At 35.1% G+C, this 12,826-nt stretch overlaps 1 protein-coding gene and 1 long non-coding RNA gene across 3 annotated transcripts in view; one reads left to right on the top strand and one right to left on the bottom strand.

Moving 5' to 3' along the window:
- The window catches only part of LOC134654553 (protein mesh), a 36,849-nt gene extending 24,062 nt beyond the window's left edge, over positions 1–12,787 (top strand). For both annotated transcript variants that reach the window (XM_063510006.1, XM_063510007.1), the window contains one exon: positions 12,377–12,787. In XM_063510006.1, the coding sequence (XP_063366076.1) occupies positions 12,377–12,704 (328 nt within the window). In that variant the 3' untranslated portion in view covers positions 12,705–12,787. The remainder of the gene's footprint in view (positions 1–12,376) is intronic.
- Positions 9,129–12,826, bottom strand: part of LOC134654603 (uncharacterized) — an 82,550-nt gene continuing 78,852 nt past the window's right edge. The window contains exon 3 of the long non-coding RNA XR_010097342.1: positions 9,129–9,140. This is a non-coding gene — a long non-coding RNA (uncharacterized LOC134654603). The remainder of the gene's footprint in view (positions 9,141–12,826) is intronic.

The raw sequence follows: 12,826 nt of genomic DNA on the forward strand, positions 1-12,826 counted from the left end.
ATTTGTGGCGAGAATAGAGATGGATAGGGGTGAGTACTGGGGCCTTATTCGACATGCCACTTTTGACGTCGCATGTTGAAGTTCATTTGAATCTGAACAATCATGGGTTGTCGAATAGGTAAAGTGTGTCACCTGTCAGTGAATCTCATGTAAACAAATCATTTCATCGCTAGACTTGGTTGTCTATTGGTATGGCCGCCATGTTTGGATTTATGACATTTAAAAGGGGATTCTATGGCATAGAGTAAACTACATTTCTATTTTCTATAGTTTTTTGATTCCCCTACTCGACGCAAGATGGAGTTAACAGTCAAATTTCGATCTTGGCGTTATAAAAATAAACCGCAAGAACATGACATGCAGTTGCGTTGGTGTAGATCTATCATGAAAAGGAATATATGACAATTGTCCAGAATTAAAAAAAACTTGACAATAAACATACAGCAATACATATACCACTAAATGTCAAAAAGAAAACAGATTTAGTATAATTACTAGGTAACAAATTATATATAAAGTTTAAATTTTAAACCAATCGTCGTGGGTCCTAACCCCGGCTCTTAGCAATGAACTTCTTGTAACTTGTGTGAAAAATATCATTTGATATTACACCAATTACTTTATGGTGAAGTAAAATATCATGAGTCATGAGGAAGACGGAGTAGCCAGTAGCCACAATAAGCTATTTTTTTGTCCTCTGGGTTAGATGGCAGTGAAATAGGGAGAGATAGTGAAGAATGCGGCAAAATAAGCATTTATTGTGTTGTTAGTAGTTAGTAGACTAGTTTTTTTTTCTAAAAATGAAAATTGACGCAACAGCAAGCTCATAGCCCCCTATGAGCCAGTCTGTTAGGTGCAGGCTTAAGGGCTAATCCCGGGGGAAGCGGAGCGTCGGCGACTAGCTGGTGCATCTGCTTATTAACCTCTTCTCACTTTTACCTCAGGTCCTTTGATTAATAAATTAAGGTAAAATTCGTAAGAACTAGTGCCTGTGTCATATTCTAAATTGGACGCTATGCCTAATTAGTTGTTATAAATTAAATACAATAATTATTTATTTAATTAAATTTATAACAACGCAACGTGGGGTTATTCATGATGAATTTTAATGGCTTATATAAGACAGCGGTCGTATATTGCCTCAGAAATTTGGATTTTGTCAGTTTGAATGAACAGCAAACTGGAGACATTGAGATTAATTTTAAACTTATTATTTTAGGTGTTCATAAGAAATAAGGTATTGACAGACATTGACGGAAAATCGCGAAAACCCGGCCAGGTGCGTCGGACCACGCAAAACGGAGGAGGATTCCATACTTACTTCTTCTACCATGTATCCATATGCCAAAATAGCAACAAAAAAGCCGAACAAAAATACCGTTTCTTCGCAGCACTAGATTTCAGTCCTTTTTTTAGAAAAGTAATATGTTTAGGTACATAATATATATATATATATATATATATATATATATATATGTAAGTAATTTTGTTATGTGAAACTTATATGTTGTGTTACGAGACTTACGAGTAGGTAACTTTAAACTTTAACAGCCTAACAGATCCCAATAAGGCCTAGTTTACCCTCTGGGTTGGAAGGTTAGATGGCAGTTGCTTTCGGAAAAACTAGTGCCTACGCCATTCCTTGGGATTAATTGTCAAGCGAACAATAGGTTCTCATGATCCGTGGCAAAATCGAGATAACGCGAGGAAGAATAACTTTGTCACAAGAATATTTGGCCAAATATAAATCCTTACTCTCGTGTATTTGACCTACCTACTCGTATTGAGTCGTATTTTGCCACCTAGTAGCCTCGAATTGGTTGTTATATGTGGCTTTCCATAAATTAAGGGTCCTTATGCTTCAATAAGGACGTTTTCATGGGGTCCCGTTGTTTCCCATAAAGTTTTAAGTCATAATGTATTGTTTGTCATATTATCATTACTCATAAAACTGAAACCGTTAACATTTCAAGATTTTAGTTAGGTTATCCTATAGATAGGTTAGGTTAGGTTAGATTTGTTTTATGGCAATCCTGAAAAGTGACGCGTTTCTGAACCAAATGAATTATGACTAACGAAAATTCGAGCAAACAATACATTATGGCTTAAAACTATTTGGGAAACAATAGAGACCCCATTTTCATCTGAAGTTGCAATAGAAATTGAAAAAGCCACATTTTTTCAAGCTTTTACTTAGTTTCATCTGTCCCGTTGGTTGTCTGTCTGTTCCAATGTGGTTCCAATCAAATCATGCAAATTAAATCCCAACAAAAACATAAATGTGAAATGAGAGCCAAGTTCAATATTGAGAATACGTGTCGTTGTTGACTCGCCGACACAAGAATTGAGATCTATATGGGTGCCAAGTTCTGTGCTGTGTAGAAAATCCTGAAATTATAAAGGATTTGTCTTGGCTAGTTTTTAACAACAAACCAAGTTTTTGAAAAACTAACAGAAAAATATATATTACCTATATGCCTATACGTAAAAACTAGCCAAGACAAATCCTTTATAATTTCAGGATTTTCTACACAGCACAGAACTTGGCACCCATATAGATCTCAATTCTTTTGTCGGCGAGTTAACAACGACACATATTCTCAATATTGAACTTGGCTCTCATTTCACATTTATGTTTTTGTTGGGATATCATTACTTTTTGTACAGAAATTACTATAGTATTCATCATGAAAGCAGTTTGCCTAAGCTGAAAAGGAGACCCTCGCTAACGCGCGGTTAATTGTCAAAAAGTTTCAGTTTCACATTTTTTCTTTTGTATACGCCTTATAGTCTACTTTCATTCCAAATATCAAGTTTCTAAGCACTGACTTAATATAATAGAAATAGACACACAAAGCAGAACAAAAACGTCAAGAAATGTGGATCCCAATGACGTTTCGCACCATTTGCATTGATGATAAAAACGCTTACGTAAATTTTGAGTCAAGATAAATGTTTCGTACAGAAAAGAGCTTAATGTCGTAAGCATTAAGTGTCATATTTGCAAACATAAGTACCAACACTGTTAAAAAATTTAGTCCGATGGCACTATAACGTGACATATTTACGTCAAACAACATCAAACGAGAATAATGAACGAATGGAGTCACTTTGGTACACTTTAATATGTATTACTGTACAGGAAAACCAATTGAAGTAATAAATAAAACAAATTTAATTTAATCGGGAGCTCAAATAAAATTAATTCGTGGTTCAAATTCAAACAAATCAAATTTTTAATTCGTAAGTATACGTCTTTAAATACTAATTTCCTTGAAATAAATTCTACTTATTAAATAACTGTGTATTTAAGATCTACATTTACTCATAGCGCGGGTGCACGGGGACATTTAGATACTGATTGGATTTTTTTTAAAGTCTACCTATACTTTATAAAAAAAATCCTGTGGTTGTCACTGTGTTCCGAGAGGTTTAGCATTTACAGTTAGTCGATATAAGCCCTTATTGGTGGTGTATATGTCGGAAACAGGGAAATGGGCCGAACACACAAGTGCCGTTTTGCCTTGTTTAAAACTGCATCACCCCTATCTCTTGCTATAATTAAATAGCAGTCCACTTTGCACGTCGCATAGGTTTTCTTGGAAATCTTGAATTTAAACATAATATTATTTCTTATGAATTCCATATAAAAATATAAAAAAATATTGACCTCACATCGACTCATTAGATTTTTGTTCCTTAACATCCCTTCTTTGGTACTAACAAATTAATTTATTCAAAACCATAAAATTACCACCAGATTACATAAATTATGTAATGCTATCCAAAGAACTAACCGAAAGAAATACATTCCATCCTTTTTCCTTGTTTTATCATTGTTATTTTTACATATTTTAACGGCACATTTCGTAATTGTTGACAACTTCACATTTGAGCGTTTCAAACAAGACTAAACGAAAAAGTAATGCATGATCTGTTTTGACATCACTTTTGTGGGGCCATTTTTGGCGGCTGATTGGGTATCCAGTTCTTTATACTATATCAATGTTTCTAAGTAATCTAGAAGTGGGTTAGGTTTTTGGTCTATAAGTATTTTTTTTTCCATCGATATATCAATAATTTCCAGTTTTCAGATTTTTCCCTCTATATGCACCTAATAGTCTACCTTGATGCCAAATATCAAGTTTCTAAGTCATCTAGAAGTGGGTTAGGTTTTTGGTCTATAAGTATTAATTATTTTTTTTCCATCGAAATATCAATAACTTCCAGTTTTCACATTTTTCCTTCTATATGCACCTAATAGTCTACTTTGATGCCAAATATCAAGTTTCTAAGTGATCTAGAAGTGGGTTAGGTTTTTGGTCTATAAGTATTAATTATTATTTTTTTCATCAAAATATCAATCATTTCCAATTTTCACATTTTTCCTTCTATATACACCTAATAGTCTACCTTGATGCCAAATTTCAAGTTTCTAGGTCACCTGGAAGTGGGTTAGGTTTTTGATCTATATGTCAGTCAGTCACAAAAATGCCGGTTTTTAAAGGTTAATTTATCAATAACTGTTTGAGCTATGTTTATGAAATAGTGTATTTTGAACAAGCTAAGGGACTTGAATACATGTGCCAAATTTCATGTGTGTAGGTTAAGTAGGTTTCAAGTTGTGAAGGGGTCAAAAGTAGCTCGAAATGGTTCGTGTAATATTACACACGGTTGCTGCGTCGCCAGTTCCTTTTTCTTTGAACTTGGCTGGACACGCTACCGCGTGTCTAGATTTGACCCACTTCTCGGGTGTTCAATGAAGCTGAAAATTTACATAAGTACATAATATGTAATATGGGTGACAATACAATATTTTTATGGTTACCATCGAGCTGATCTGATGGTGATGATACAGACAGTGGTCTTTTAAGTCTTTTTAACTTTGTGATAAAACAACGTAACTTAATTATATTTGAAAATATTTAAAGAAAAATACAGTCAGAAATTAGAAATTTTGTTATCTAACCTCTCTATCACTCTTGCATATTCGAGCGATAAAGAGGCAAATAGCTGAGTTTCGATTTTCGCACTTCCCGATAGGCCCCTTTGTAAACAAACCGCCTTGATGTGTCTATGTCAAATTATTAATTGTCTGTGAAAACTTGTTAAAAAAAAGTTTAAAACAAAGGCGTAGGCAAAGAGTAGTATAATATGTATATAGCTGGTCAACCAAATCTTGTCAGGAAAAAAAGGCACGAAATTCAAATCTTCCATGGGACGATATCCCTTCGCGCCTACATTTTTCAAAATTGCCGCCTTTTTCTACTGTCAAGATCTGGTTGACCAAGTATACCTATATAGCGCTGGCGGTACACCGAGAAATTCAGTAAAATGCTGCAAATGATGTTAAAGGTATGAAAATCGGTACGATTGATCTGTAGAACATTTGAAACAATTTGACCCGAAGCACCAACAAATAAAAAAATATAAAAGCGGCCAAGTGCGAGTCGGACTCGCCCATGAAGGGTTCCGTATTTAGGCGATTTAAGACGTATAAAAAATGACGTATAAAAAAAAAACTACTTACTAGATCTCGTTCAAACCAATTTTCGGTGGAAGTTTACATGGTAATGTACATCATATATTTTTTTTAGTTTTATCATTCTCTTATTTTAGAAGTTACGGGGGGGGGGGGGCACACATTTTACCACTTTGGAAGTGTCTCTCGCGCAAACTATTCAGTTTAGAAAAAAATGATATTAGAAACCTCAATATCATTTTTGAAGACCTATCCATAGATACCCCACACGTATGGGTTTGATGAAAAAAAAATTTTTGAGTTTCAGTTCGAAGTATGGGGAACCCCAAAAATTTATTGTTTTTTTTTCTATTTTTGTGTGAAAATCTTAATGCGGTTCACAGAATACATCTACTTACCAAGTTTCAACAGTATAGTTCTTATAGTTTCGGAGAAAAGTGCTGTGACATACGGACGGACAGACAGACGGACAGACGGACAGACGGACAGACGGACAGACAGACAGACAGACAGACAGACAGACATGACGAATCTATAAGGGTTCCGTTTTTTGCCATTTGGCTACGGAACCCTAAAAACGAGAGGAGTTATGACGTCATCTTTTTTTGTAAGAAATAAAAAAATGTTGTTTAAAAACCTATCGTGTTTGGTATTAAACGAAAGGGCTTTCTGAGCCGATTCCAAACATATATCACATCATTACATTTCAGTATTTTTTTTTAAATTATAATATAAATAATTTTCAAAACATACCAATTAAGTTTGGGTTTCTCCAGATACAATACGGTAAATTTTTTTTTGTAAAATATACCTCTAATCTTATACCTAATATCCTCATATCTAACCCTAATAAAGCAATTTTGAAATTATATACATTTAGGTTTTTTTTATTTTTCAATTTTACATAGTGTGATCTATGAATCTCCCAATTAAATATTTAAAAAGAAAGCATAAAATTAATATATAACGGTTTTTTTCAGAAAGTCGCTTATATCTCGGAATCTATAAGTCGTAGTAAAAATTGTCTATGTAATAATTAAGAAAGAATTAACCGAAAAAACTCACCTTTAACGTCCCCCCTTTCCCGAGTTCTCCACCCCCCACTCATCAGAACTTTTTCTTACTTAAAGCTTAGATATTACCAAAGGAACATGTAATAGTATTTTATGCAACTGTTGTTTAAGAGAGGTCAAAAAAGGCGAGTGGCGTGAGTAACAATAACAACAAACAACATCCGAAAATTGTTAATAAAGACGCCACTGGTATTTTTTGACTCAGTTAAACAACGTTGCATACAATACTTTTTCTACGACCAAGCACTTACTTTGAAATGCAATGAAATAATAATAAAAATGGATGATGATGATTGTTTCATGTCCTAATGTGATAGGTTGTTCAGTGCGTGGGATTCTTAAAGGGGAACGAAAATTTGATTATTTTTGCGCTACGACGCACGGTTTAGGAGATACAGCATTATAAAGTTTTTTTTTTGTGTTTTTTAATCTCTTTTTTGTGTTTTTTTTTAAATATTAATTAGGGTTTCTTACAGAGGAATGAACATTTTAATATTTTTGCGCTACGACGCACGGTTTAGAAGATACAACCCTATAAAAAAAAACTTTATTTTTTTTGTTTTTTGTGTTTTCTAAATATTACTTAGGAGTTTCAAAGGGGAACGAAAATTTGATTATTTTTGTGCTACGACGCACGGTTTAGGAGATACAGCCCTATAAAGATGAAAATAATCGTACCATTAACCAAAACATGTATATGGTTTACTCATCTGTCAGAAATGACAGTTAAAATTAGATTGGAAACAATGTATTCCATACAATATTTTTTAAGTGGTGATCACACGAAGTATCGTAAAAGTGCCAAAAAGATACTGCGTGTATGCACTAATATTTTTTTGGGGAATAGACTAAAGACTTGTGTTGATAACTATAAGTTAGGGGTTTAAAGGTGTGTGCACGACCCTTTAAATGACAAATAAAAGTACGGGAGTAGAAAAAGCAAGTTTCAATACTCTTATTTTACCCGAATGACATTATTACTCGTATTGAGTAATTCGGCAGGGCTATTATTACACTTTGTAAAATTGAAAAATTAAAAAAAAAACCTAAATGTAAATAATTTCAAAATTGCTTTATTAGGGTTAGATATGAGGATATTAGGGATAATTTGAGGTATATTTTACAAAAAAAAATTATGGTATTGTATCTGGAGAAGCCCAAACTTGGTATGTTTTGAAAACTATTTTTATTATAATTTAAACAAAATGACTGAAATGTAACTATGTGATATATTTTTAGCATTGGCTCAGAAAGCCCTTTCGTTTAATACCATACACGATAGGTTTCTAAACATTTTTTTTATTTCATACAAAAAAACATGACGTCATAACTCCTCTCGTTTTTTTTATTTGTTATTAAATTTCGCTCGTATATGCAAGAGTGATAGAGAGGCAGATAACGAAATTTCCCCCCACCCCCCTTTGGATGGTTCTTGTTTGAGTTATAATGTCACTGTATTGAGGACTCAACGTTTCCATTTTTAAAGTGTTTTTATATCGACATGACACTGGCTACTGTAGTAAATGCCAAAAAAGAAAAAAAAAACGCTGTCATAGTAATCGTCAATCGAAATAAACAACGTACAAATATCCAAGAAAAATTTGCAATATAGTATATGATAAATATGTAAAACATCATTAATTATCGAATTAAGATTACATACAACTTTGTGTAAAAAAAATTGAGGCAATTATACAGCCCGATTATACGGGTTACATCTTGAAAAAGATGATTATCTTGGAAAGAAGAGTAAATATACATAGGTGAACATAATGGTGAACAAAGGTACAGTAAAATAGGTAGGGACATAATTCAGGGTTTGCTTGTCTGGTCCACGCATACTGTACCTATCACGACCACGGCACGGCCGTCTCCTGCTAACTTTTCGCTATAATAGTAAAATCATAGGTCTAATACCTATGATTTTAATATTATAGCGAACAATATTTCATGTTCATGATCTCGAATTTAAGACTTTAGCTTAGATTTATAGTGTGCGGCCTAGCGCGCGTTGCCCCTATGAGGAGCTGTCAAAGCGCTTTATATCTGTATGCTTTTGATGATGCGGATCAGCATTCTTATCCAGCGGGGCAAGCGGCCAGCCTGCAGAAGGGCACCCTACCGCACTTGGTAGGTCACTACACTCACTACCAGGATTTAGGGCTAATAATTTATTTATAAGTTTTTAATACCTTTAAACGAGCAATTCTTGTATATTTATTTATTTATTTATTTATATGTATATATATTTCGGGGATCTCGGGAACGGCTCTAAACGGATTTAGATGAAATTTGCTATATGGAGGTTTACGGGGGCGCAAAATCGATCTAGCTAGGTTTTATCTCTGGGAAAACGCGCATTTTTGGGTTATTATATGTTTCCCGAGCAAAACTCGGTCTCCCAGACATTAAGTTTTTAATTTAAGTGTTTTTATCATGTTTCATATTTAAACTTACAGATGTGAATCACCAGCAGAGTTTTTGGAGAGGTGTGGTTTTCTTATTTCCTGTTACCAAACTGAAACACCATACCTACTTAAATATCAGAAAATAATAAAGTGAAGAAAATTAAATAAAGTTGAAAGCTTAAAAACTTTAATGTTTTATTAAAATTAAACGAAAAAAAATGTGTAAACTGAAATAGATCTAATTTTTTTATTTGTAGTTGAATAACATATATGTATTTAATCTCCTTTAATTAAAAATCATCTCTGAGTAGATACATATTAAACAATAGGTACTTTTAGGTCTTGGTAGTAATGTTAGGTCTTATGACCTACTGTATTTGACTATATTACTTACCAAGACCGAAGCCTGACCTGTCAGTCACCAACTATTTTGATGCTCTTTGTAGGTAGCATCAAAATAGTTGGTGACTGACAAAGTTACCAAGTTACTAAGGTAGTAGGTACCTATATAGTAGGTAGCAGTAGCGCAATATTTAGTCAAAATATTTTGACTAATTTAGATTACTTTTATGCCAAAAAAGTAATACAAGCTATTCATGTTCCACTTAGTAATAAAATACGGACTTTTCTGAATATGTGGTTTACGAAATGTGTTAAGAGCCAACAGAAGTGGTCATTTCTCCATACAAACGTACTCGACTGTTTCCTCCGTGGGTTTTGAAGCTAGAGCAATGATTTTTTTAACACAGATTAATATTGTCAATATCTGTGTCGGACCGTTTTGCTTTTTTTGATATTTTTGTTTTTTAAGGCGCTAGAGCCCTTCAAAAATGGCCAAAATGGCCTAATTGACTATGCCGCAATGAGAGGCGTGGTATTCAAAACTGATATCAATTAGCCAAAAAAGCAAAACGGTCCGACACAGATAATTTCATAATCATTTAGATTTCCAAATTTGGTTACGATTGGTTAAGTTTTGGAGGAGGAAACAGTTAAAAGTAAACAGGAAACAGGAGGTTTCGTACTCGACCTCGATATTTGAGATTTTTACGCAGGATTTTTCACCTTGTCCTTATCGCATTAGTTTTAGGTGCCGCTTCCGTTAGCGAGACGGGTATATTTACCTAAAATATTTAAATCTCAGCTCCTGTTGGCTCTTAAGGTACAACTTGTGGTTTATTAACGTGGTTTAGAAATAGGCAGCTTGAGTTGAGAGAGGTGATGAGTAAATTGTTTCATTTTTTTACAATTTTGAGCGTTTATAGGAGAATGTGTGGAGCAAGCATTATTTGACGTGTAGGTGTGGGTTCAACAAAAAGATCGCTTGTCAATACGGCATTCTTGCTGTTAAAATTCAATTATTAATAGCCTTTATCGACCATCAGCAATGTAGTCCCTTTTTGATTGATGGAAATTGTCACGTAAGTTCCACTACTCGCCGCCGCATCGCCTACAGCGCATTCGTTGGTCTATCGCTCACAAGATGTCATTAATTCATGTAAACTTACGTACTGAAAAAAAAAAGTTTTACTCTTTGCTATAAATTACCCTTTCGCACGTCAAAAACTCCAAGATGGAGCCGAAGGTCATAGAGAAAAAAGTCTACATTTGGAATCATTACTTGTCAAAATTTGACATTAGCAATCCACAGTTAGGTGACAACCAAACCAAACCATTATAAACCTTAAAGTAATAATAAAACAAAGTTGTTTTTTGTTAAATTATTGTTTGTACCAAATGAACTTCAGCACTTGATGAACTTCAAATGAACTTCAACAGTTGAATTTCAAATGACGCGAAATCTGACAGTTGTACATGTCGAATAGGGGCCCTGGGACTGATTCGCATACGGTCGCAGCCGCACGTATAGTATTTAGTATTAAGTAGTGTCCGACCGAAGGTTCGGTTTCGGCCAGTTTCGGCCAAAAAATCATGTTTCGGCTGTAGTTTCGGTTTCGGCCAAAAAACGGCCGAACCTTTCGGCCGGGCCGAAACTTACGAAATGGTACTTCGGACAAAGACCAAAAGTTGGGGAATAAGTAGGACAACAATATTAATACCTACATATACTGATTCATGTATATTAGGTACAGACATTAATTGTTTTATTATAAAACACAATTCCACTAATGAGGGCGCCACTGGACGGTTGACGCAGTCTTAAGAGGCTGTCAATACATAAGTGAATGAGATAGCACTGTCGCATGTTACTGGGCCCTGGGCAAGATAATAATAAGAAAACTAGCCTCACTTTTTACCTCAATTTACCATTGGTTTGTGTTCCACATGTCCTCTACTTCAGCTTAGCCTTTGGCCTCGCTGCGCCATGCTCGGCCTGGGGTCTCGCTTTTGAATCCAATGGACATTGGTTGGAGTCTTCTACTTATCCTGAAGCCTTAAGCTCAACTACTTATCCTGAAGCCTTAAGCACGGCTAGGGCTTTGACTTCGCATGAAAGTTCGCCTCAATGGGGCACTTCGGACTTATCGGCCCAGGTGAAGATCAGTACCCGGCCTTGCGATATTGTTAACAAAAAATTTCGCGCTCGCTGCGCTCGCGTTTTTGGTTGACCCTGTGTCTACATGTTAGCTTGACTAGTGAATTAATAAGTAAGTAAGTAATCATTTATTGTCAGATTGAATAGAGTTAGACCAAGAAAATTCTGCAATGATTTTGATAGCATACGCAGTGCAACTAGTGCAAATGTTATTTATACGTCATAATTTCATAGAAGTTTTGACGTTTAAAATAACACTTGCACTGCGTGTGTTATCAACTTATCAAAATCGTTGCAGAATTATCTTGGTCTAACTCTAGTAATTTTCATAAAAAAACTGCTTAAGTAACATTTGCTGCACAAACAGTAAGCTGCTAAACACAATTTCAAGGACATTGGGTGTTGACGGCCCCATAATATGTGTGTAAAAGCGGTTTTATTACATTTTTTCAACGATTTTAACAAGTCTACAAAAGTTTCGGTTTCGGTTTCGGTTTCGGCCGAAACTAGAGCCAAAGCCGAACATTCGGTTTCGGTTTCGGTTTCGGCAAAAAAACATGTTTCGGTCGGACACTAGTATTAAGTACTAATAAGTACTTAATATTAACATCTGCAGTTTTCTGACAACTTTCCCAGGTTCTTTCTTTTAAGTATGGCTTTAACGTAAAGTACTTACTCAATGTTTGTAGACTCCGACCACGCTATGTCTTCCGCAAAGTTTCATGTCAAGTAAGCCGTGGCATACCGCCAATATTGCAGTCTGTGGAAACTTAGCGTGGTTGGAGTCTTGTTTTTTTATGCCACACAACCATACCATTAAAAGATTATCGTAATATGTTGTCTTTATCTTGTTCATAGAAAACCACCAGAAACGCCAAACTAACTGTGTACCTCACTAACATCCCATTTTCCTCAGGACCCGAGCCATCGATCCAGATGAGTCCGTCAAAGTTAATTCTGACGACGAAAGCATACCCTACAAGAAGGAGTCTGCAGAAGACAGCCCTCTGCCGACGGAGGCTGTGAAAGTTGAAGACGCTCCGTTCAACTATGGCGTGTATCCGGCTCAACCGTTCCAAGCGAGAAGCTTCGAGCCAGCTGTGGGCTATAGCGCACAGCCCTACAATGAGTCGGGACTGCCTGAGACTGAAGTAGGTTTGCCGGACCCTGAGGTCCGGTTGCCTGAAACTGGCCAGTCTAAAAATCAGGAGAGGCCATGGTCTGGGGAAACGGAGATTAATTAAAGATGTTTAGGGTGTAGTTAGATTTTAAGGCAACCTAAACCTACCTTTTCTAAAATTATATTAATTTAGATCGAATCATTTGGTTTGACCTATTTTTTTATTATATATGTATTATAATACCA

This window comes from Cydia amplana, chromosome 15 (assembly GCF_948474715.1).
Source record: "Cydia amplana chromosome 15, ilCydAmpl1.1, whole genome shotgun sequence".
NCBI classification, from domain to species: domain Eukaryota; kingdom Metazoa; phylum Arthropoda; class Insecta; order Lepidoptera; family Tortricidae; genus Cydia; species Cydia amplana.